The sequence below is a fragment of the Vanessa tameamea genome, chromosome 31 (assembly GCF_037043105.1).
Source record: "Vanessa tameamea isolate UH-Manoa-2023 chromosome 31, ilVanTame1 primary haplotype, whole genome shotgun sequence".
NCBI classification, from domain to species: Eukaryota; Metazoa; Arthropoda; class Insecta; order Lepidoptera; family Nymphalidae; genus Vanessa; species Vanessa tameamea.
Genome location: NC_087339.1, coordinates 304,467 through 329,801, shown reverse-complemented (window position 1 = coordinate 329,801; position 25,335 = coordinate 304,467). Strand labels below are relative to the sequence as shown.

General features: G+C 38.3%; 3 protein-coding genes across 3 annotated transcripts; 2 read left to right on the top strand and 1 right to left on the bottom strand.

Moving 5' to 3' along the window:
- Window positions 1–785: 785 nt before the first annotated feature.
- LOC113402769 (zinc finger protein 57-like) lies at window positions 786–13,109 on the top strand. The gene is made up of 15 exons (XM_026643081.2): window positions 786–1,010; window positions 2,437–2,550; window positions 3,825–4,040; window positions 5,283–5,439; window positions 6,145–6,281; window positions 7,040–7,168; window positions 7,317–7,405; window positions 7,714–7,836; window positions 8,060–8,167; window positions 8,485–8,605; window positions 9,854–9,936; window positions 11,150–11,267; window positions 11,662–11,766; window positions 11,969–12,103; window positions 12,996–13,109. Exons 1-15 carry the CDS (start codon window positions 912–914, stop codon window positions 13,071–13,073), a joined length of 1,812 nt encoding a protein of 603 aa, XP_026498866.2. The 5' UTR covers window positions 786–911; the 3' UTR covers window positions 13,074–13,109.
- Window positions 13,110–13,978: 869 nt separating this feature from the next.
- On the top strand, window positions 13,979–18,059 carry LOC113402774 (mitochondrial ribosome-associated GTPase 2). The gene is made up of 6 exons (XM_026643087.2): window positions 13,979–14,321; window positions 14,674–14,800; window positions 15,437–15,564; window positions 16,412–16,598; window positions 17,393–17,479; window positions 17,749–18,059. The coding sequence occupies exons 1-6, from the start codon at window positions 14,052–14,054 to the stop codon at window positions 18,057–18,059; spliced, it is 1,110 nt and encodes a 369-aa protein (XP_026498872.2). The 5' UTR covers window positions 13,979–14,051.
- Window positions 18,060–19,133: 1,074 nt separating this feature from the next.
- LOC113402771 (zinc finger protein 383-like) lies at window positions 19,134–25,301 on the bottom strand. Its single transcript, XM_026643083.2, has 11 exons — window positions 25,054–25,301; window positions 24,574–24,693; window positions 23,626–23,844; window positions 22,789–23,019; window positions 21,363–21,481; window positions 21,147–21,243; window positions 20,590–20,705; window positions 20,200–20,311; window positions 19,863–19,964; window positions 19,391–19,522; window positions 19,134–19,242 (listed from the first exon to the last, which is right to left on the bottom strand). The coding sequence occupies exons 1-11, from the start codon at window positions 25,156–25,158 to the stop codon at window positions 19,168–19,170; spliced, it is 1,428 nt and encodes a 475-aa protein (XP_026498868.1). The 5' UTR covers window positions 25,159–25,301; the 3' UTR covers window positions 19,134–19,167.
- Between the last annotated feature and the right edge of the window lie 34 nt (window positions 25,302–25,335).

Below are 25,335 nucleotides of genomic sequence, written 5' to 3'. Positions count from 1 at the left end.
AATTAACAAAGACCGCGAAATATTTTTTTGTTTATTTGAAATGAAGATACTCAATAGTCATAATTAATTGATACTGCCTGACCCCTTGTCAACCCCTTAATTGATAACTAAATGGTAGATGTAAATTTCAGTCTAGACACGTAATTATTTAATTATAAACAGTCTTCCTGTACTACTTGAACGTACTGTAAAATGCTTACAAATTTTAATTTTAATTTTTTAATGGAGATAGAAAACGATGATATACCAAATTAAGAGATTTATTTATATCATTTAAGTCAAACCTCTTTAGGCACGTCATGAAAAAAACATAGGAGTATTTTTTTTATAATGCGCTCGCACAAGAACTTTGCACGACGAAGTTAGTTACTGAGCCGCCAATTAAGCGGGTCTGTGTAGCCACTCAACTTTACACAATATATTTCCATCTCACTTACTCATTAAAAAAACACTTTATAAGGCATATTGGCTACATATTATTGTAATTAATAATTTGCATGCAAGTACTCTTACACACGTAAATAAGTGCACTTACTTTTTTTATATATTCATATCTGAACTCTGACTTTAAGATGCCACAGATAAACACAGACAGAGATAAAAAAAAGAAAAAAGATGAAGTTAGTGGTCATATAGTATCCATATTCCATAGTTGTCGAGCATAGTGGATAGTCTTGTATTCATCCTGCAATTTAAGCAAATATGTGGAGTTCGCTTTATGAAAAGTATTTTATTATACAACCATAATGCAAATTGCAATGTTGACATTTGAAATTATGGCAACTTTGAAAGGATTGAATTTTCACCTGTCATAAAATTTTATTGATGCAATTGAAAATAAACAAAAAAAATTAAGTGATATTTGAAATATTATTTAACTAAAACAATAGAAATAAGTATATATATTTATAATGAATTTCAACGTCTGTGAAGGTTGCTTAAGCAAAAATAGAAACTTGAAGACTGTGGATGAGAGCGACAGAAAATTATTTTACAGTTTTATCAATATTGTAAGTAAATTAAAGTTTTTTTTTAACTTAAACTATAATATCGAAATTCATTTGTAAATATAATATTTTACTATACAGCATCGTAAAACGAAGAAAGTACGACAAAATTGTTTTCTTAGCTCAAAATAAAGAAAAAAGATTGTATGAATTTAACATGTTATGCTTCTAGTGATTCTAACTCGGTCAAAATATCGCTGTTGATAATATAAGGCAATAGCGAGAGTATTTTAATGATAATTTAGGCTAATAAAATGTATTATTCAGATTATAACTTGTACTCATTAATTGGATTTTAATGTCATCAAATTATTTACGTCAAGTTTAGTAAATGCATTTATTAATCGTTCAGAAATTAATTCCTTTAATTCCTTACTGAAATAAAAGTAATTCGAATATATTAATAGCTTATTTATAGTAAAATAATTAATTGAACTGCTTTGTCCAATTCATTAAACAGTTTGTAATATTTCTAATCATACATCTATCCAAATGTAAAAAGCTTGTAGTTTAAATCATTCAATAATAATAATAATTGCTACTAAATCTATATATTATTTGTGATGATCAAATTTTTTACCACTTTTTGAGTATATTCCATGCACATATAACACAGGCATAAATAGTATGTCTGGTTCTGTACACATTTATTTAAAATTTTTATGCAATTATTGATAGTTAAGGCTACTTATAAAAACAATTTTATAAGTCCTGCGGTAACTGATTAAGGCTACTTATAACTTTTGGTCTGATGTTTATATTTAAAGTTAAAATATTTGTAATTTACATATAAATATAAGTAAGCCAACAAAACTCAATGCACTAATTACGTTTTCTAATATTTAGTACTTAATACTCAAGATGACCACAAAGTTTATAATGCTAAATTAGTTTCCCCCCTGAGCTTGGTAAGGTGACCGTTTTTTTCTGATGAATGATTGAGTATTTAAGAAGAAAATGCGTAACAAAATAAAATTACGAAACAGATTTTAATGCGGTTTCATTAATAGATAGATAATAGATAGCTTGATACAAGAGGAAGGTTTATATGTATAATACATGCACAATATAGCAGAGAATCACTAATCATTTTAGAGGTTTCTTAAGTGATGTCATCAATAAACAAATCTTTTGCGCTTACATTGCAAATGCTGGCTGAATCCTACGAGACAGAACAAAATAATGTTCTACAGTATTGTACACCTTAAAAAGGTCTACAAAAAGTCCCTAATGGTATATGTCTATCTCTCCGAGATAACTCACAATAACCATTTTTTATCCTTTACTTTTTATGAGAAATAATGGCTTATATAGTAAGTATCCTTAAATACATTGTGCATTTAATATAGATCAATATGGCCCTTTACAGCGTGTAATTTAAATGAATATTTTCAAAGAACAGATGATTTTGAAAATGATTGATTTTCAGAATTATAGCAAAAATCAATTGGAGCTGTGCTGGGAGTGTAGGGCACTCTTGAAGAAGTTTAAGAGGTTCAAGACTCAAATCAGAAACGCGCATGACATCCTCGTCAGTTACATGGTGAGTGTGAAGTTTAAATAAATTTTATTAATCTATAGATTCAGAAATAAACCAAAGAAACGTTGGATGGATTGCGTGAAAGACGATACGGTTAGAAAGAATGTTACTTGTGAGATGACGTCTGACAGAGAAGTATGGAAGGAGAAGATATGCCGCGCCGACCAGAAGTAAAATTTGGATAAGGGCAGGTGTATGAGATTCAGAAATATTGCTCGTAAGTAATTACACATACTCATGTGTCTATTTTATTGAAATTATACTTGTTATGAATAAATTATGATCAGGGATCAGGGTGACGTGAAAACTACACGGTGAAGTTGCTCGTTAAACCGACTATCAAGTGTCAAGTCGCTCGAAGTAGACAACTTCACACGTTTATTTTATTATTAACTAGCGACCCGCCCCGGCTTCGCACGGGTGCAATGCTGATACTAAATATACTACAGGATGTCTCTAAAATTATCAGTGTTTCTCTACTATATTGTGCATGTATTGTACATATAAATCTTCCTCTTGAATCAATCTATGTATTAAAAAAAACCGCATCAAAATCCGTTGTGTAATTTTAAAGATCTGAGCATACACAGGGACAGACAGCGGTAAGCGACTTTGTTTTATACATTGTACTGATAAGTAGATTATTATGTTTTTTTTGCATGCAATTAAAAACTATGTTTAACTACTTCGAAGAAGTAGAACTTCTCGCTGAGTTTTTTAATAAACTACCTTACTTTACATCACAAAATATTCGTACGTTTTTTCCACTGTACTTGTATTAGTAGGTTATTGTAATGTTCATCGTATTATGTACGCCTATTCAATTCATTTTGTAATTTTCTCTGTGAGTGATTTAAATATAAATCTTTTAAGAATATAAATGTCTCTAACCGTAAGTTTTACTGTTTGGCGGTATAATATTTAATGAGTGTTTTGTACCTACAACCAAATGTTTTTCTTTTATGATATCGGTAGGCGGACGAGCAAATGGGTCACCTGATGGTAAGTGGTCACTACCGCCCATAGACAAAGGCGCTGTAAGAAATATTAACCATTCCTTACATCACCAATGCGACACCAACCTTGGGAACTAAGATGTTATGTCCCTTGTGCCTGTAGTTACACTGGCTCCCTCACCCTTCAAACCGGAAAACAACAATACTGAGTACTGCTGTTTGGCGGTAGAATATCTGATGAGTGGGTGGTACCTACCCAGACGGGCTGGCACGACGCCCTACCACCGAATGGTTACCTAATCGATACAATTTTAATTTAAGCTCCATCATTCAACAATAACGTCGCTCTCCAGTCTCTCGACGAGTGTGTGTACCAATGAAATTATATACAATACGAACTGCGCTCGTAGTCCAGAAACACCATCCCTGACCTTCGTGAAGATCGAAGACGACTGTAATGATTATCACAGCAACGTGACCGAGGAAGTCGGTTACGTCAATGACGACGACGACGACGACAAGGAAGGCGCTTTGATGGTAAGTTTTTCAGTCTGATGTTCGCTCCGTGTACGATTTTCACTGTAAACGTTTGACAATAATTGTGAAATTATATGATTTAAATTGAATTTTAAAGCTCTTTTCAAAAAACATTGATAAATATGACATATTACTCAATACAAGATTATATTCGTAATAAAAAAGCGTGGAGTTGGTATTTGTTGATCTCTATGTAGGATATAATGTATAGCTTAATTCAATCTTCAATTCAATTTTATCTTTAAAACTAGCGACCCGCCCCGGCTTCGCGCGTTTGCAATGCTGCCACTAAATATACTACAGAATGTCTTACAACGTTCACAGTTTTTCAGTCGTTAGACAATACAAACCGCTATGTTCCTGTGTTTTAAATATGTAATATCTTTAAAATCCGAAAATATTCGTTTAAATTACATGCTGTGAAGGGCATATTATACATATTGATCTATATTAAATGCACAATGTATTTAAAGTACTTAATTTGATAAAGATTAATGTTGTATCGCTTCAAATCGCTTCGAAAATAAGCCAATTATTTCTCGTAAAAAGTAAAGGTTAAAAAATAGTTATTGTGGGTTATCCCTAAGAGGTAGACATATACTATTTCGATTTTTTTTTAAAAAACCTTTTTAAGGTGTACAGTACTGTACCCAGCTGTTGCCAGCAGCAAAAAATGTGTTTATTTACGACATCACCTTAAAAACCTCTAAAATTATCCGTGTTTCTCTGCTATATTGTGCATGTATTATACATATAAACCTTCCTCTTGAATCGATCTATCTATTAAAAAAACCGCATCAAAATCCGTTGTGTAATTTTAAAGATCTAAGCATACACAGGGACAGACAGCGGTAAGCGACTTTGTTTTATATAATGTACTGATGATCTAGTACTACTAGTGGCCATTTATTTAAAGATAAATTCTTTTTTCAAAATGCCTCCTTTAAAGTAAATGTGGCTAACCGCATAGAGTCTTGTCGGGTATCTTAAATAGATTCCACGAAACGAGCTCCCAAAGTAAAGGGACCCTCTCATTGGCTAATTCGCTGACGTCAATGTCACGTACTGTCGCGATATTGTCGTTCTGTTATAGTATTCGAAACAAAAAAATGATTTGATTGTGTAATTACTGTGGAGTTATTTAAAAATTAAACCGTTTGACAGTTGATATACGGCTTTAATTGTAACCGCCACCCTCGGAAGACGTAAATTTACAATATGAATACATAAATTGAATTTCAGATCGATCTTAAATTCGATCCAATTGAACACGATTCGTCGCACAAGTCGAGAAATATGAAATACAGTGGAAACGAGAAGTTTAATGATTCGGACGACGAGCCGCTGCAGATCGTCAAAGAGGAGAAGAATAAGGAAATGAGGAAGTTCGTGGATAACGGTGAGCCTTTGATATTGATTTCAGTTTGATCGACCCACCTAAGGTACACCCAATCCATTAGCAGCCTGTAAACTTTCCACTGCTTGGCTAAGACCTCCTCTCCCTTTGAGGAGAAGGTTTGAAGTATTCTACCACGCTGCTCCAGTGCGGTTTGGTGGAATACACATGTGGCAGAATTACATCACAATCACGATGTTTTCCTTAACCGCCGAGCACGAGATGAATTATAAACACCAATTTAGCTCATGAAAATTCAGTGGTGCTTGCCTGGGTTTGAAACCGAAATCATCGGTTAAGATGCATGTGTTCTAACTACTGGGCCATCTCGGCTCATAAACGACTGCTTTTGACTTCTTCGTTGGTCTACGGGCTGGATAAAAGAGCACAGATCCTGAGGTTCTTGGTACAAACCGCCGATTAAAATTTATTGGGTTTTTCCGTCGAAAAATTCTCAGTACCCTGGTGCCAGTGTACTTACTGGCTCACTCACGCTTTATATTGAATTTGACGACACTAAGTTTTGCTGTTTGGCGGTAGAACACATGAAGAGTGGGCGGTACCTAACCAGATGGGTTTGGTCAAGGGCTTAAGTTGGAAGAGTCCGATAATTCTTTACCAAAACTTTGTTAAGGTTCCTTTTGCTCGAGAACTGTCGTTTTCGATACTTTGACAAGGTTGCAGCTCCTCCGTTTATTTTGGCTGCAGATAAATTAAACCCAACAAAGGATCCGAAACGCGAGACTTCCCCCGGCGTGGTGCGGAATGCGCGGGTCAGCAAGAAGTTGCAGCAGTTGAACGTCAGCAGCGACCAGCTCGAAATGGTGGTGCTGACTTGGGAGGAGGTGAGCTGTCATCTGTTAGTTTAAAGCTCATATCAAATAATTACTTTTGACTAATGGGGGGGTTACTAGTAGTAACTAATTATTTTGATGTTTTACTGAACGATTTAGGTCATGGTACTCATTCTCAACGTAGACTTTGTGCGTACGCTGATTTTCGATCTTGCAGCTAGCCTAGGAGTTTTGAAGTATTTTAAGCTAGCTGCTAGAAAAATTCGGTATCTTATTTCAATTTAGATAAAATATATACTATTGCAGAATGCCAAATAATATGTTCATGTACTAAAATATGACGAATGTTAACACTCTATCTTAATCCGTGAGGTTGGCTCCAGGGTATATCTGCGAGAGAAGGGAGCGCTAAGAACAGATCACTGCGTTCGCCAACTGGATTGCCAAGCGTGATCTTTATGGCAAATCCAGGGAGAGACGAAAAACGACGACCAGGTTCCCGGCAAGCCTGCTATTCCCTCGGTTATGGCTGTGTTAATTATAGGGCGAAAAATATTACTAAACTACATTGCCAGTGGAGGGGGATCACATCCTACGTAGAATCGATGGTTGCTAGGGCAGAAAAGTTTTTAGTGACCATGAACAGCCATGGTCGAGATCCTTAGGGGAAGCGGTTTTCTGTAAACAGCAAGAAGTTCTTCTCGTTTTCGAAACTGTCACGTCGGTAATTTTAAATAGCATTTAGATTTAGTGCAATTATAGTATATTGATCCGTGCACCGTACTCACTAAAGTAATATCGTCCCGCAGGTGGAAGCGGAACGTCAGCGCGCATTGCAGAGCGAGTCGTTCACCCGTCACGAGTACCGCTGCTACGACTGTGCGCTCGGGTTCAACCATCGCTGCAAGCTGGAGGACCACATGAAGAAACACGATCCGGTGCGTCCCACAACAGCCGTGTATATATAAGGCGGGGCGAGAGAACGTCCCGCTGCTCGGCAAGGGAAGTACCCGCCTACTCCTGCTCGCCAGCCCACGCCTACGTTCTGAGAATAAATAAACAATTGTCGTTGTTCCATGTCGGCAGTCGTCCGGCAGCGCCGAGTGCTCCGTGTGCCGCGTGCGGTGCCGCGACAAGCACGCGCTGGCCGCGCACCGCCGCCGCCACCGCGTGCGGTGAGTCCGGCGCACGGCCGCGCACAGCTGGCTGTGGGCGTGCACTCCGTGACCAGTTCGCGTGCGCGCGCTCAGCCGGCTGCGTGCGTGCACCGGGAGGCCGGCGCGGGCGCGCGTGTACAGCTGGCTCCGTGTGTGCACCCTGTGACCGGTCTTTGTGCGCGTGTACAGCTGGCTGTGTGTGTGCGCTCTGTGACCAGTTTGTGTGCGCGCGCATAGCTGGCTGCGTGTGTGCACTCTGACCCCTGTCTGTTTCCGCGCCCAGCCGACTAAGCGCTGTTACTCCCCGTGACCGAGTGTGTGCACAGGTGGCGCTGCTCGTGGTGCGGCTGCGACTGGTCGCGCGCGGCGGTGTGCGCCGACCACGTGGCGCGCGAGCACGGCGGGGAGACGCCCACGCACACCTGCTCCGTGTGCGGCCGGGTCGAAACGTGAGTCGGCGTCCTGCACTATACACAGCTATGCCACAGTGCATTACTCTACACTAGACACAACTGTGCCACAGTGCACTACATTACACTAGACACAACTGTGCCACAGTGGACTATACCACACTAGACACAACTATACCAAAGTACACTCTACTATACTATACCATACAATAGTACGTCTGCCAGTGTAAATATCTTGTTTAATATATCGATCTCTCGACAGATCTCTAGGAAAATTACGCAATCACATTAAGAATCACTCGGAACGACAGAAGTGCGAGCTGTGCGGGAAGACGTTCCGCGACCGGACGTCCTTGAGGACGCACCTGTTGTGAGTATTACTTATGTGATACCCATCTCGGTCTGTTGATGGTAGGACTGTGGCACGGGCCGCTCACCACCTGTAGTCTCATTATAGAGACTACATTATTTTTATTTTTAATATTTAGGTTAATTTATTCGGCCACCTCGTGGTGTGTAGTCACCACCGCCCATAGACAAGGACTTTGTAAGAAATGATAACCATTCCTTGCAACACCAACACAACAATATTAAAGTATTGCTGTTTAACGAATTTGTGTTATGGTATAATCCTTAAAGTAATTATTTATATAGGAATATATGAATATATAAACATTTTTTTTTCAGCATTCACAAAGGTGAGAAGGAATACGAGTGTCCTCGGTGTGGAAAGAAGTTCCTCTTCAAGAAGGCGATGGAGATTCATCTCGTGACGCATGACGAGTCCGCGCACCTGTACTGTCATCAGGTGAATACATTCGTTATGTTTGGTGACCCCTTCTTCAGTACTATTCACGATCTCCTGGTACACAAGGCACTCCATAACCAAGATTGGTGTCACCCACGTTCGGTGAGACTTTCTCACTTACTGCATGATCTCTTGGTACATGAGACACTCGCTACATAACCAAGGTTGGTGTCACCCACGTTCGGTGAGACTTTCTCACTTACTGCATGATCTCCTGGTACATGAGACACTCGCTACATAACCAAGATTGGTGTCACCCACGTTCGGTGAGACTTTCTCACTTACTGCATGATCTCCTGGTACATGAGACACTCGCTACATAACCAAGGTTGGCGTCACCCACGTTCGGTGAGACTTTCTCACTTACTGCATGATCTCCTGGTACATGAGACACTCGCTACATAACCAAGGTTGGCGTCACCCACGTTCGGTGAGACTTTCTCACTTACTGCATGATCTCCTGGTACATGCGACACTCGCTACATAACCAAGGTTGGTGTCACCCACGTTCGGTGAGACTTTCTCACTTACTGCATGATCTCCTGGTACATGAGACACTCGCTACATAACCAAGGTTGGCGTCACCCACGTTCGGTGAGACTTTCTCACTTACTGCATGATCTCCTGGTACATGCGACACTCGCTACATAACCAAGGTTGGCGTCACCCACGTTCGGTGAGACTTTCTCACTTACTGCATGATCTCCTGGTACATGCGACACTCGCTACATAACCAAGGTTGGTGTCACCCACGTTCGGTGAGACTTTCTCACTTACTGCATGATCTCCTGGTACATGCGACACTCGCTACATAACCAAGGTTGGTGTCACCCACGTTCGGTGAGACTTTCTCACTTACTGCATGATCTCCTGGTACATGCGACACTCGCTACATAACCAAGGTTGGTGTCACCCACGTTTGGTGAGACTTTCTCACTTACTGCATGATCTCCTGGTACATGAGACACTCGATACATAACCAAGGTTGGTGTCACCCACGTTTGGTTTGACCTTCTCACTCACTATTCATGATCTCCTGGTACATGAGACACTCGCTACATAACCCATATTGGTGTCACCCACGTTGGGTGAGACCTACTCACTGTGTCTCAGTAGAGTATATGGTGTATGGCAGTATAATATCTGATGTACTATTAGAATCAAGCCACTGAATTATTAACACATACAAATTTACTGAAAATAAACTGGGCCTTGCCTTTCAATAACTGTTGTTTCGTTTTGTTTCAGTGCGACATGAACTTCAAGAACCGCATGTCGTACAACCAACACTTGAAGTACAATCTCAAGCACATCGACCCGGCGAAACTGAAGTACGTAAGAATTCTCCCTCTCACTCTATCTATAATTCCATCTTCTTCCCTCGTATGCTTTCAAACTTTTTTTTTCAGTCGAGTCGAGTTCTACGCTCTAGTTATTCAGCCACAGATTTTAATAACTTCTTTTTTATATGTTTTTAAATTTAAAAATGACTGACTCCCATAAAAACTTTCAACCCTTATTTCACCACCGTAGTGGTAGATTATCTAGAAAAGCTTAAATACGTATCAATTCTGTTCTAGAATGTTAAATAATATAAATGTTTCTGTACTTAAGTACATTCCAATGGCAGGAGGGGTAAAGATAGATAAATTACTTTGACATTGAATATTAATTTGGGTTCACTTTTGAAAGTAATATTAAAGTAGATATAAGTAGTTAAGTGAAATTGTGTTTTATTATAAACTAGCTGTGCCCGCGACTTCTTGCGCGTTTGATTTTAAGTTATTCGGATATTGTAGCGTGATTTTATTTTTATTCTATATATAATTCTAAAATAAAAATAGCCTAAGTTACTCCTTATTACATCCGCTATCGGCCAGTGAAAGTCCCGTCGAAATCGGTTCAGCCGTTCCAGAGATTAGCCGGAACAAACAGACAGACAGACAAAAATTGTAAAAAATGTTATTTTGGTATAACATTAGTAGTAAAAATGGGTTATTTTAATATTACAAACAGACACTCCAATTTTATTATATGTATAGATAAAGATATATTAATCCAGGACAGTTTCCAAAATCACACGTTTACCACATCTAACAACATACTATGGTTACTTAAATAATGTTGCCAGTCTTTTTGGGTATGGACTTAATAACATTTACTCCAGAGTTTTGTAAAAATACTATAAGAAGTATTCCGCTGAATGATTTTTTTTTTTTGAGATAGGTAGGAAGACAGACCTGATACTAAGTGGTCACCATTTCCCACAGATGTTAGCACTCTTCGTGATACAAGCCATGTTTACATTGCTATAGACAGGCTTTTTATGACTAACATCTTAATTCCCAAAGTTAGCGCGTGGTCGTGGAAATGGAGACCTTGTGTCTTTAGTTCGCTTTGCTTAAGCAAACCGGGTGAAAACGACGTTAAGTATTCCTATTTGGTGGTAAAACATGGTGAGTGGGTGGTACCAACAGGGGGCTTGCAGAGTTTTACCATCAAGTCTTATTATAATCGTGTGTTTGTCTGTGTTCTGTGTTGTAGATACGCTTGTCAGTTGTGTGACAAGAAGTTCGTGAAGGCGACTCGCCTGGAGGAGCACAAGCTCGCCGTGCATCTGAAGGTCACCCCCATCACCTGCTCCGTTGCCGGCTGTCACTTCGTGAGTACACTGGGGGATGAGGGGGGGTCGTAAAATAAGAGATTGTAACATGTCTATGTGTACCCCAAGCCGCGTATTACCCCTCTTTCCTCTTCGTACTATACCCCGCGCCCCTGCGTCCGCCCGTAGGTGCCGCCATCTTTTATCTAATGTAAAAAAAAAAATACCGAGACACTAGTCTAAACCGCGCCGACGCAAGGGTTGCGTTACGCTCGCTTGCTATCATAGATACTACATATAAACTGAAACTTGCTATTATTTCTGTGTTTTTTCCCGTTAAGTATTGTAATACCGAATAACTAATGGTGGTTTCACTAAGAGGTTCAATACTTGCATTTCGAATTATTTGGACATCATTCTGAGATATATGTTAATATCGCCACATGTCCGTCAGAGCTGCTCGTCGCGTCCTGTGCTGCGGACACATATGCGAATGTTGCACCGCAACGCGCGCCTCACGCGCAATCACGTGTGTGACGTCTGCGGGAAGACTTATACCGTGAGTATACACCACACGCCAACAGACACCACACCACGTTCAATCACGAGAATTAGACGTATCTCGATGAGATTGCTCAGTTAATCTTAACTGACATACAGACAATCACTCGAGTTTCATGTGTTAATGTGCAATTATAACTCATCTTGTTTGATGGTGGATTAAAATCTAAATCTTATATGCGTATAATTTATATGCACAGACCAAGAAGAGCCTGGAGGGGCACCTGCGCACACACACAGGCGAGCGTCCGTTCCGCTGCGACAAGTGCCCGGCCGCCTTCGGCTACGAGGCCGCGCTCTACAACCACAACAAACTCGTGCACTTGAAGCCTAAGGTGAGTTCTGTTCAGCTCGTGGTCACCAATGGTGATATCTTTTATCGTGTTTAACTACACATGCATACTAGCTGCCTGTCCCGACTATTCCCATGTGAAATAATAATTATATATGTTTCTTGATCCTAGCGCCACCTGCCAGGTCCAATCTAAATCATTCAGGAAACAACTCAAATTTACTCAGAACATTTAATAGCAAACGATCCAATCATTCGGGAGTTCCGTTACGTACGTAAATACTAATACATGAAAACCTTGTCGAGTTATACATTAAAAAAAAAAAGCGCGCGCGATCATCTGTCATCTGTCAAAGAGGCGAAGTTTTGAGTGCTTCGGACATATTATTGCTGAGTCATAGAACATTGGACATTTTATTTGTTTTTTTTTTTATTAGTTTAAAGTAATTAATGCTATTGTTGATTGTTATTTTAAAGTTCGATAATTTTCACTTTTGATCGATAAGAATATATATCATGTTTTTTTTTCTTGGTGCGTCAATTACCTGAATACTTTAACACTATTTATAGACCAATAGAAATCGTCCGTAGATGTATGTAGGCTATAATTTTTTTTTTTAATTCCGTTGGCCCCGTTTTTAATGCCCAACGACGCTTGGTTCAAGCCTGGGTTCCATACTTCCCATATTCTAATTCCACGAAACAGCATTAGTATTATTGTGTTCCGGTTTGAAATGTGAGTGAGTCAGTGTAACTACAGGAACAAGGGATATAACATCTTAGTTGATACCGCATTGATATGAGGAATAATTAATCAATGCAGAGGTGACTTAACATCAGATGTCAATTTTCCAATCCGCCTACGTTGAATCATCGTTGAGAAAAGACGCTGAGTTCGAATACAGTACGATACAATGTGTTTTTGATTTATCTAGTGTGGCCGCAGCCGTATGACAGTGGACTGGACCATCAACGTGCCCGTCCCGCCGCAGACTTCCAACGAACTGACTTAATGTGCTTATAGACTAATAATATATTATTTTATTTGATGTTGTGTTTCATTTAAATATAATAGATATTAATAACCTACCTAGTTTTATTTCAAATATAAAAAAAAAAACATTTTGTATATTAATAATACATTGTTAGTGGTTGTCTATGACTTTATTTGGTGAATAAAATTGTCTCAAGAGTAGTTTTTACAGTATAGTCTATTCATACAAATCATTTAGTAATACTATCAGAATGCAGACAGTAAAAGGATATCACACGTGTGTCTAAGATCATCAATCATGAATCGTTTTAGGCTAGCGGTTGGAATTGATAAAAAAAATTGTTTAGTACTGAGTGAAAAAGGATGGAAGTATTTATAATTATTAATACTTATTAATAGTCTATTCTTATCCTTTATTATCAAAAAAGGTATGTAGGTAAACGGTGTGTACGAATGTTTATACAATATAACAAGTACATTTAAATAAAAATAGTACCATATATTCACAAAATCAAATTTATTGGAAGTAATTAGACTTTAATAACTTTTACGTATAAATAAACTTATTATCATAAGAATTAATAACATTAAGTGCTTAAATGTATACAAATTTGAATTAAAAATAGTTACTGTATAAATCTTGACCGCGTGGAATGGTGGCAAGAATGCTAGCAGCATTTCCCCGTTGAATCGCAATTCCGATCCTCGGCTAAAAACTAACCCCAGTCTACAGAGGAGGCAATAAGGCGAGGTGTTATACTTTTGATGAAGCTTTTTGCACCACTACTCCATGGGCCAAATATTTCGACAGCAAATGGGACAAAAAATATGTAGTTGACAATATTGTAGATTATTCGAATGTAGTTTCCGAACAATATATTAAAATGTTATACGTCAGTGTCAATGTCAACCTAAAATCTTTCAATCTATGAATGTCAAATAGAAATTATAGAAAAACAATACAGTATAACCTAAATTTATAAATGTATATCCAAATATGAGGCTTGCCATATTATATCGCGGCCCTAAATTAGCATTTTCACAAATAACTCGTAACCTATCGAATGATAACGTGCCTAAAGCTTTGCGTAGCCTTAAATCAAAATCTACTCGTAATAACCCACAATATTATGTAGATTCTTGTAGAGTTCGAACTGTTGGAGGGAATGGGGGTGATGGATGTGTGTCATTCCTCAGCGCTTGGTGCAAGGAACACGCCGGGCCAGATGGAGGCGACGGAGGACATGGCGGGCACGTTATTTTTCAGGTATCGTTTGGTTTTCATTTATTTATTTAGAGCTGATGAGCTTAACATTCTAGGGTTTTGAATCAAAATAAAAATATTCTTTATTCAAGTACGCTCATACAAGCACTTTTGAATCGTCATGTTATAGTGTAGAATTAAAAAAAACTCAACCTAGATGAACTGCCAAGAAACGTAGTTACTCCTTTGAAGAATTAAACAAAATTAAATTTATTATATGCTTAAAAATCACCTCAACAACCCCCTAGCCCTACACAAGATGAACTTGCACAAAACTTACCACCAGGAACCAAGATTATATGTATTTGAAACTAATGTATTCTGAATGAAACTAATGTAACTAGTGAATTTCCAGGCTACGCACTCAAAAAAGAGTTTAAATCATTGCAATTCAGTGATTCAAGCAAAACACGGCGACAAAGGCACACGAAAGGACTGCAATGGAAAAAATGCTCAGCACATTGTTGTACAAGTGCCACTAGGTATGTTTATACATGTGCCTATGTCCAGTAGCTAGGTTGTATGGCAGATCCAGGTGATCAGTTCAAATCCTGACATGGAAGATTTCTTAGTAGCAATCAAAATAATTTATTAGTTTTTGCAATCTCATACCTCGATGTGCACATACAGTGTCATGTGTCAGAACTCTCAAGTACTGTTAGATGATAGTGAGTGCATCATGATGGTAAGAGGTCACCACTGCCATTGCTATTGACACTGTAAAGAATATTAACCATTCCTTACATTGTCAATGCTCCACCAACCTTGGGAACGAAGATGAAAACAATTTTAACATTTAATTAGTGGCCCTTGGTTCTATTCACTAACTATTGCTGTTTGACAGTAGAATATCTGATGAGTATGTGGTACCTATCCAGCAAGCTTGCACAAAACCCTAACATCAAGTGGTAATTCTGTGACCAAAATTGGTCAAGAAGTAATCATTGTATCTTTCTATTCTATACGGCTGTATATAAATATCATATATGTGAGTCCTTACACTCTAGCTCTATAAGAGATGTAAACGACTTTATTTATAGTTAATCAACAATTGAAAATGATTTGAATCGAACTGGCTTAAATGAAATTCTTTCACTATGTTGCATACTGTTTTTCAGGTACTATAATCAAGGATAGTACCGGCTGTGTTGTTGGAGATTTAGAGGAGGAAGGCACGATGTTTGTGGCAGCGAGGGGTGGTGCTGGAGGACGGGGGAATAAATTCTTCCTAACAGATACAGAACAGGTATGTTTTTATTACTGGTATATATACATATATTACGTCAGTCAAATGTTTTATATCAATACAAATAAATAAAAGTACAAATGGACTTATTTTTAAATTATTGAAGATCAAGCTCGCTCTCACCATTTTTTTTTGTTACTTACGCATTTATAATATTACAAGCTGCTAATAGGTATAATAGCCGCTATAACTGCTAATTTAGAACCTACAGCTTAACCTGCGCGAAATTTATAAAACTTTACCTATGCACGGCACCGGTACCTGCATTTTACCCCCTCGAAGAGTGAATTAAAAAAGTAGGCTCCTTTTTATGTCCATACCAAATTTAATCTAAATCTGTTCAGTTGCTTGGCCGTGAAAAGCAAAAGACAGACAGACAGAGTTACTATCACATTTATATAGTATAATATATTTCAGCACAGATGTATATAAGTATACTTTATATGATGAGTTAACATTCCTTTATGTATAGACTTGCATTTTTCATGTTTATAAATTTTCAAAAACAAAAGAGGAGATAAGAGACGAGATGGTACAGTGGTTAGAACGCATGCATCTTAATCTATGATTGCGGGTTCAAACCCAGGCAAGCACCACTGAATTTTCATGTGCTTAATTTGTGTTTATAATTCATCTCGTGCTCGGCGGTTAAGGAAAACATCGTGAGGAAACCTGCATGTGTCTAATTTCAAGGAAATTCTGCCGCATGTGTATCCACCAACCCGCATTGAAGCAGCGGGGTGTAATATGCTTCAAACCTTCTCCACAAAGGAAGAGCAGACCTTAGCCCAGCAGTGGAAAATTTACAGGCTGTTAATGTTATGTTAATGTTGGAGGAATATCCCAGGCTCCGATGGTGGCAGAGTTCGGTGCGATAGGGGAGACCTATCAGTACACATTGGAAGTGCGGTCCATGGCCCACCTCGGTCTCATCGGGTTCCCCAACGCTGGGAAGAGCACCCTTCTGCGGGCGATCACTCGTGCTAGACCGACCGTCGCCCCTTACCCCTTCACCACGCTCCGACCACACATCGGTATAAACGACCTTTCTAAACATACATATTGTTTTAAGTATATACATATAATATATAGTTATTTATATATTTAAATGGTTGTCACGGTAGTTGAACAGTGTAGATATCAATGTGCTGCAGCGACATCCAGCAACATCATAAAATATATATGTTAAAACTTATAGATTAACATACATGTATATGATCTATTCAACAGTTGTGTGTATTTCAATGGAAGGAGGAGTAAAGATAAACAAACCTTAGATTTACATATTCCATGTTATTTTCTAATAGCTCTGCAATGTTTTGCCCAAACAGTTCTCCATTAATATATCTTACTATTCCACTTAACTACTCGTATGAACTTAAAGTTCCAATAATAACTTCGCTTAAACTATTTTTTTATGAATACACAATTATTATTTTTTTATGATATCGGTAGGCGGACGAGCAAATGGGCCACCTGATGGTAAGTGGTCACCACCGCCCATAGACAATGGCGTTGTAAGAAATATTAACAATCCTTACATCACCATTGCGCCACCAACCTCGGGAACTAAGATATTACGTTCCTTGTGTCTGTAGTTACACTGGCTCACTCACCCTTCAAACCGGAACACAACAATACTGTGGACTGCTGTTTGGCGGTAGAATATCTGACGAGTGGGTGGTACCTACCCAGACGGGCTTGCACAAAGCCCTACCACCAAGTAATTAACACCACAGATTATAGATCTTGGTCAATAACGGCATCTATTTTCTCTCTTTCACTCACTATGACGTGACGACTGTGTATCACATTGTTATGTCGGTAGGGATGGTGCCGTACGATGATTACGAACAAGTGGCGATAGCTGACTTGCCCGGTTTGATTCCCGGGTCGCACAAGAATTACGGATTGGGTGAGATTTGCACTTATAACAGATATTAATGTTTTGGGTATTTTTTTATTTGTAACGTCAAAATGTTAGTTAAGAATATTTTTTAAGGGTTTAAAGCATCTGGGATTTTCAATGAAAATACCATTAAAAGTTACAGAAAGTTTGGACCTCGAAGGGGAATACCTCTTTTCTCAATATACATTTAACAGAGTCCCAGGTGACGAAGCATCAAGTTTCCTCGCGATGTATCAGCACCCCCATAACTTTGTGCGACCGCCTGTCCGCCGCAGGGATCCAGTTCCTGCAGCACGTGGAGCGCTGCCGCGGGCTGGTGTTCCTGCTGGACGGCAGCGCGCAGCCGGCGGAGCAGTACGCGACGCTGACGCGCGAGCTGGCGCTCTACAGCAGCGCGCTGGCCGCCCGCCCGCGCGCCGTCGTCGTCAACAAGGTGGACCTGCCGGGGGGGAGGGGGGCGTTCGAGCGCATGAGCAAGCGGGGCGAGCGGGTCATCGGCATCTCCGCCAAGACCGGCGCCAACCTGGAGGAGTTCCTGAGGGTCGTGCGAAGCATGTACGACGCGGACGCGGACGCGAATCACTAATTAAATAAATATAGATTAAATATTTATATATAGTTTATTGATTAAATATTTTAATTGAGAGAATTTTTACTTATTTACCATTTTATATAGTAATAAGCTTAAGAATCAAGATGTTATCTCCCTTGCTGTGAGTCTTGCTGTAACCTTATGAGCTTGGGCAAAGCGCTACCAACAAGAACTCCAGGATTTTTTATCTTTACTGTTCCTGCCATTGGAATATACATATTATAGTAAGAACGTCCTTTTAGATCATTTGTATTTTAGTATGGCCGCCCTGAACAAAGTTAAATCTTTATTCAATGTAGAAGTGTAACATTTACTTATTCATTAACAAAAATCTGCCACCGTGCACCGGTTCGAAAAATAATCACCTTGGAGTTTGGTCCCGAGAATATTTGGCGAAAGAAACTCAGCTTGATTTTTTTATCTCAAATTTGACAGATATGAGTTGCATGACAAAAATAAAATACCCTTTTTTTAAATTTTATATAGCGTGGGGACGATTGTTTCATTCCCTAGGTATGTAATCGTTCTTCGTTGCAGCTTAGAATCTACTGATACTATGAATGGTTCCGTCAATTAGGTCTAACTTTTCCATATTTAGTAGGACATCCGTTTTAACACATTTAACAGTTGAAATAATCAATTTGATACATTTAGTGTTTTTACTATTTCACACTAAAACTAATATACTATTTCTGAGAGCATTGTTTACATCGTGAGACAATAGCTTGACATATTTTTACTTTAAAAATCAAAGAAGTATTAAGAAAACAATTCTATAATGCTAGTCATCTAAAAAATAAGGTAGGTCATTTATATAAACGAGGAAGAGAAATGGAACAAGAATTGATCCTTGAGGGACACTCCGATACGAAACTAGAAGATTTAGTTCAGCGTCTCTAATATCTATAAAAAATCTATACTAATATTATAAATGCGAATTCTGTCTGTCTGTTACGCTTTCACGGTCAAACCACTGACGCGTTTTGATGAAATTCGGTATGGAAATAGTACTAAAACCCTTTATCAGGTAGGAAGACTGTCTGGTATTAGGTAGTGAAACGACCAAAACATTATAGTATATTATTTATTATAAAGCGCTGCGCTAGACGGGCCCCGGGGACGGCAGCTCGGCCGATGTCTTCTTGTTCTTCTTGGTCTTCTTCGGTTGAATTTTCATCTGAAAAACATAAATAACAATTTTCAAGCACTTGTTTATAATCCAAACCAAATATTTTTATTTTATCTATTCTAGAGTATTTTGCTCTCTTAATTAAATAATGAAGACAAGTGTTATGTGTGTGGGGGGGGCGGTGTTGTCTGGTTACCTTGTAGTGCACCTCCCGCACATGTCGGTAGAGCGAGGAGTACCAGCCGAAGGCGGCGCTGCACTGCTCGCACGAGTACGGCGTCTCGCTAGTGTGCATCGCCACTATGTGGTACTTTAGCTTAGCTGCGTTCTGCGTACAGACATATTTACACGCTTAGCATATATATATATTTTATCACCAAACAGCAGTACTCAGTATTGTTGTGTTCCGGTTTCAAGGGTGAGTGAGCCAGTGCAACTACAGGCACAAGGGATATAATATCTTAGTTCCCAAGGTTGGTGATGTAAGAAATGATTAATATATTTCTTACAGCGCCATTGTCTATGGACGGCGGTGACCACTTACCATCAGGTGGCCCATTTGCTCGTGCGCGTACCCATATTATAAAAAAAAGAAACAAAAATCTTTAGACTTGATTGAAAACCTACAACGAGGACGTCATTATCATATTGAGAAAATGCTTACTCACCTGATAGGACTTCCCGCAGACGTGGCACAGGTTGTCTTTCTTCTCCTTGTTCCTGTGAACGTTCTGCATGTGCACGTACAGCGACGTGTGGCACTTGAACGGCTGGAACAGACACGCAAAGGACACGTCAGCTCATTTCAAATTCGTGAATGTGTTAAGCTAGATTTTTCTTGGGCAGTTACCACCTACTCATCAGATATTCTATCGTCAAACAGTGCAAACAAATGTCTATAGGTGACCATTTACAATTAGCCCATTCGCTCGTCTACTTTCAAATATTATAAAAAAAGACTTCCGAATATCATCACACCTCCCTACCTCGCAACGCCCCCCTCACCTTGTCGCAGAGCTGACAGCGGAACTTGATCTTGTTGAGATGTTCCCAGTCGACGTGGTCGCGCAGGCGGGTCTTGTTCACGAACCGCTTGCCGCACTCGTTGCACATAAAACTGAACGCGACGATCGTAAATGGGGGGTCCAAATCAAAACGTACCACACGCGTCATTCTACCACCGTTGTTATTTTATGTATTTATATTACTGTATATTTTAGAGTGGTAAGTCTTACGGACGTTAAAAAGAGGAGGGGGAAGGTCGTACTGTAGTTGTACAAAACAACATAATTGGAATTTGATGGCTATTCATGATTTGACCATTAAGATGCGTTCTAGTCGCTTCGACATTAAGCTCTGTGCTCCTGCACAGGGGAGGTTTGTGTGTGCACTCACGTGAAGTCGGTTTCGGCCACGTGTCGGCGCGACACTCGCAGGTGCTGGCGGTAGGTGGCGACGGACGCGAAGCGCTTGTCGCACGTGCGGCAGTGCAGCTCGCCGGAGTCCCGCGCCTGCGTCAGGGATCAGAGATATGGGTCATGTATGGGTCTGTCTGAGCGCGCTAAACTCATAAACTACACAAGGGATTTCCATACAGTTTGCACCAATGGATGGATTAATTCACAAAGAAGGTTTAGGTGTATAATTAATTAAAGTTTAGTGTAAATAAGCTGAACTATGACGAGAATTGTTGAAGATGTCCAAAAAAATCAAGTAGACTGTGAGTTTTTCTGGTGCCGAGAGAACCATTAAAGTTATATGTACTATATAAACTTTGTATGTGCCAAGCGAAGCTTCGAAGTTACAGCATAAATTGTTTTTTTTAACAATATTTGACATGTCTCATACCCCCCACTCGAAGAGAGGTGACCACGCGCCCCCAAGTTGACAATTCCCTCATTCATTAAAATATCCCACAGCTGAGTAAACGCCTATTAAAGTTCCAAATTTACCTTATGACTCCTCATATGCCGTCCCAGGTTCGATTTCCACTGGTAAACTTTCCCGCACCTCGGACACGGATAACGGTTCTGTCCTTTGTGAAGTACACTGTAACACAAATACATTTATCAGTGACCGAGTGTAGCGACTGTTGTTCCAAAAGGTCGTATGTGAGTGCTCTTGTATTTGCACAAATCAGTTAGGTGATCATATTAAACCGGACTTACTTGAGATGATATCTATAAGTCTTTCTGGAGCTGAAGATCTTCCCACACTCGACGCACTGCGGCTTGTCCGGCAGCTGCTCCTTGCTGCGCGGCCTCACGCCGTTCTTCTGAACGGCTTCCTGAACATCGGAAATATTATATACAGAGAACTCGATCCAAGCATTGGCACCAATATATTTAAACTTGACCTGTTTTTCTATGGAGTAGTATGTCTTAGGGCAAATTAAAATATAGAATCGAAAACAGAAGCTATCTGAGTACGTTTTAAGCACTACCGAATCTCCATGTTTGTGTTTATAATCTCGGCGGTGAAGGAAAATTTTGTGGAAACACGCATGAGTCTATTTTAATTAAATTCTGTCACATGTGTATCAATTATGCACGGGCGATATCCGATTTCTGTGACATCGGTTGTGTAACGGATATTCGGATTGAATATCGGTGTTGACATCCGATTCCAGATGTCGCCCTGCCTCTGTTTAACTTTAACTTAAATTATTCTTCGTGTAGTTTTCATACACTCTCATCATTTTATCATAAAGCGCGAAAAAAAGCGGAACTTCAAAAACGAAAAACCGCGTGCACAACACTTCTCAATTTGATAAATATCAATGATATGTCATGATAATAACAAAGATGTTATCAACCCAATAACAGACACTAGCGTTGAGTTCAAAATATTCTTAAATCGTCTGTGAAGACACAAGATGTTTTAGTGATATTTTGAGACTTATCTAAGCCTTTTGATTGTAATCAACATGAAACATTTGGTAACAAATTTGATCAAGGCAAAATTAAGGAAGAAACTCTTAATCTTCCGATATCGTAGTCGAGAAATCGAATTCATTGGAATAAATTTATTATTAAGACACTTCCCGGGGCTCCGGTACATATGAGAGTCCCACAGGGGCCTTTTATTGGTCAATATTTTTTCCTCGTTTACATTAACGACTTGCCTTATCCGGTAAATAAACACGTAATAATACCGTTCTGTGGATTAGACTTATGACGATGCAATCAATGCAACGAAATTACATAAAGTAACGACCTCGCTTTCTGCACCGCGCGACTCTAATTACTTGTTATTACAATTTATAGCAATACTTAGTACTGTTGTGTTTCAGTTCGAAGGGTGAGTGAGCCAGTATTACATGTACAAGTTCGCAATGTTGGTAGCGTATCAGTCACGTAAGGAACGTTTACATCATTGAATATATCTCACAGTACAAATGTCTATGGGCAGTGATGACCGTACCTTTGCTATTTTAATACCTATTACAAAAAAAAAAACAGGTTACCTCACAATTATTTCCTTCACCGAACATATAATGAATTATGAACCATTAATCTTTGGATGATACATACATAAACTAGTGGTCACCTTAGCTTATTAACACAGCTTAATATTAAACCGTAGGGTTCCTACCTCAACAGCATGTTCACTATCAATATGACTCTGTAACTCCATCTCATCTTTGAACACCGTCCCACAGTCCTTACACTTAAATGCATCAGTCTCGTTATCAAACCACTTCTTGTTTTCCGTCTCACTCTCAAGGCACTCCGGTTCAACGTCACTCGCTACTTTTATTATCTTCTTCACTTCTATTTTCTTCTTTTTTAACTTGACTTTTTGTTTTGTTTTCTTTTTTGTTATCTATAAAGATAAATCTATATATATATGTCGCAGCGTCAGATAATTAAATACTTTGATTGTAATCTCTAAGTTTTGAGATTTGATTCTGGATGGCCAGTGAAGTCAATAACTCTTTGTAACGTTAGAAAAACATAAAATGTCAGTTGTCAAGAAGGAGAAGACAGATGTGGTCGCGGCCAATGAAATATTGTAAAAATCAATATACGATAATCCAGCTATCGATTTGTTGTATTATTTGTGAATATGTATGACGAAGATGATGACCCCGAACCAAACAATATTGCCGGCTCGCCGTTATATATATATAAGGTTATTTTTACACAAGTTACAAATTGCAATTTTTTTGTTACAAATTTTATGTAACACTAAGGATTTTGCTGTTCTTTGCTGATGTAATATTTAGTATTGAATAAGGGAAATAATTTTCCAAATTGGACCAGTAGTTCCTGATATCAGTGCGTGCAAACAAATTCTTCAGCTTTACAATATTAGTATAGACTATGTACTAAAACCTTCTCCGAAACACGCTGCATCTTCTTGTACAAGTTTAATTCATATTGGTATAAGAATTTTACTAATTACGCATTACGAAAATCAACGACTTACTTTTTTTACTTTCTTATCTTTAATGTCATCATCAACGACTAAATCGTTAACAAATGTCTCCGGCTCATAGTGCGTGTCGTCATCATCTGTTACCTCGTCTTTAACATTAAGATCTTCAATTTCAACTTTAACTTCAAACTCTGGATAACTTATATTGTGTACGGAATGCATTTGTATCTTCGGAGCCTTTTTTAGTACATGCTTGAGGTCTGTTGTGTTCTGAAATTAGGAATTATTACATATTTAATGCCCGAGCATACTGAGGTATATTTCAACTAGATGATGAAAATAATCAAATAAATAACATTTGTTTTAATTGACGTGAATTTACTGGTCGAGAGCTTGAATAATCTATGCCATTCATAATGGTATTTCGAAATAATGGCATTTTAAATGTTGATGAAGTTGTTATCGAAACATCGGAAATATTATTTTTTTCATTTAATTATAGTCGTAGTTATTTTGTAAACTCATATATATAAGCTTCTTTTTAAACAAATAAATTATTATTATTATTACATTGGAAGTAAAACAAAGTTTATATAAATAGTTGAGTGGAATAGTACTGTATTATAAATACATAATCAGCCTGTAAATTTCCCACTGCTGGGCTAAGGCCTCCTCTCCCGTTGAGGAGAAGGTATGGAGCATATTCCACCACGCTGCTCTATTATAAATAGAAATATAATTAATCAAGAACTTTCAGTGATATGTAATATAGTTTAGCTTTTAGCAAATTGCATGACTACATATATTAAGGTGATTTGGCTAAATTATATTATGTATTAAATTAACAACTACTGAGTTCAAATGTTTTTTTATTAAAGCAAATAAATAGGAAGAGGAAGAGCAGGAAAGGTCCTATGGAGGGGTTAGCGCTTTGTCCGTTCGACTGCTCTGCCAGTTCACACTGTAACTTTTTTCCAATAAAAAAAATATAAGACTCACATAATCCAGTAGTTCTTTGTAGCAGTATTGTGCTTGCCTCTTGAATTTTATGTAGCGATGTAGCATAGCTTTACACTCCCAACAGAGTCGGATGCAAAGGGACAACATGTCTTCTGAAATCTATTACATAAAACTTAAGTAACAACTCCTTACATGCTATGTGATATATGCAAAAAATTGTGACATTTAGAAAAAAAAACGAAAATATTTAGACGAAGTGTTTTGTTAAATTAATCATAAATGTTTTTATTATTTGGAGGATTCATTCATTAATAAAAAATTAAATATTATAAAGACTTTTATGTTGCATTACCTCGGTAAGATTTTGTTCAGAAATATATTGAAAACCGCTCAAATATTACAAACAATCATAAAGAGCTTAAAACTTACAGAAACATTAAATTGTAATAAATAATAAATGAAGTTATTCAAATAAATATTCTTAATATATCTTTTTAGTTAACTTTAAAATTTACTTACAGAAATTTCGTTTAATATTTGGATATAAGCCTGTTGTAAATCTGTTCCTGCGATGTAAGACAAATATCGCCCTGAACATAAACAAGCCGTACACAATTCCTCCATTTTTATGTTTTAATATTTTCCTAAATGTTGTCCAAGTGTCATTTATTCATTTTTTAAAAAATATTGATTGTATTGTTTTTTTCTGAAATAGTTTAGCGTCCTCTTGCATTCAAGAATGCCCTTTGTCATAAATTTGACATTTGGCGTTTGTTAAATGTTGCCAACAGGCAACGCCGC

Bases quoted from the DNA above. Each gene is read 5' to 3' on its own strand.
- LOC113402769 (XM_026643081.2), top strand. From the start codon at position 912: ATGAATTTCAACGTCTGTGAAGGTTGCTTAAGCAAAAATAGAAACTTG. The intron at 5,440-6,144 runs GTGAGCCTTTGA...TTTTGGCTGCAG, and splicing joins GAGGAAGTTCGTGGATAACG to ATAAATTAAACCCAACAAAG. The intron at 9,937-11,149 runs GTACGTAAGAAT...TCTGTGTTGTAG, and splicing joins ATCGACCCGGCGAAACTGAA to ATACGCTTGTCAGTTGTGTG.
- LOC113402774 (XM_026643087.2), top strand. From the start codon at position 14,052: ATGAGGCTTGCCATATTATATCGCGGCCCTAAATTAGCATTTTCACAA. The intron at 14,322-14,673 runs GTATCGTTTGGT...GTGAATTTCCAG, and splicing joins GCGGGCACGTTATTTTTCAG to GCTACGCACTCAAAAAAGAG. The intron at 14,801-15,436 runs GTATGTTTATAC...ACTGTTTTTCAG, and splicing joins TGTTGTACAAGTGCCACTAG to GTACTATAATCAAGGATAGT.
- LOC113402771 (XM_026643083.2), bottom strand. From the start codon at position 25,158: ATGGAGGAATTGTGTACGGCTTGTTTATGTTCAGGGCGATATTTGTCT. The intron at 19,965-20,199 runs GTGAGGGGGGCG...TGTCTGTTCCAG, and splicing joins GCTGTCAGCTCTGCGACAAG to CCGTTCAAGTGCCACACGTC. The intron at 19,523-19,862 runs GTGAGTAAGCAT...GTCTGTACGCAG, and splicing joins TCTGCGGGAAGTCCTATCAG to AACGCAGCTAAGCTAAAGTA.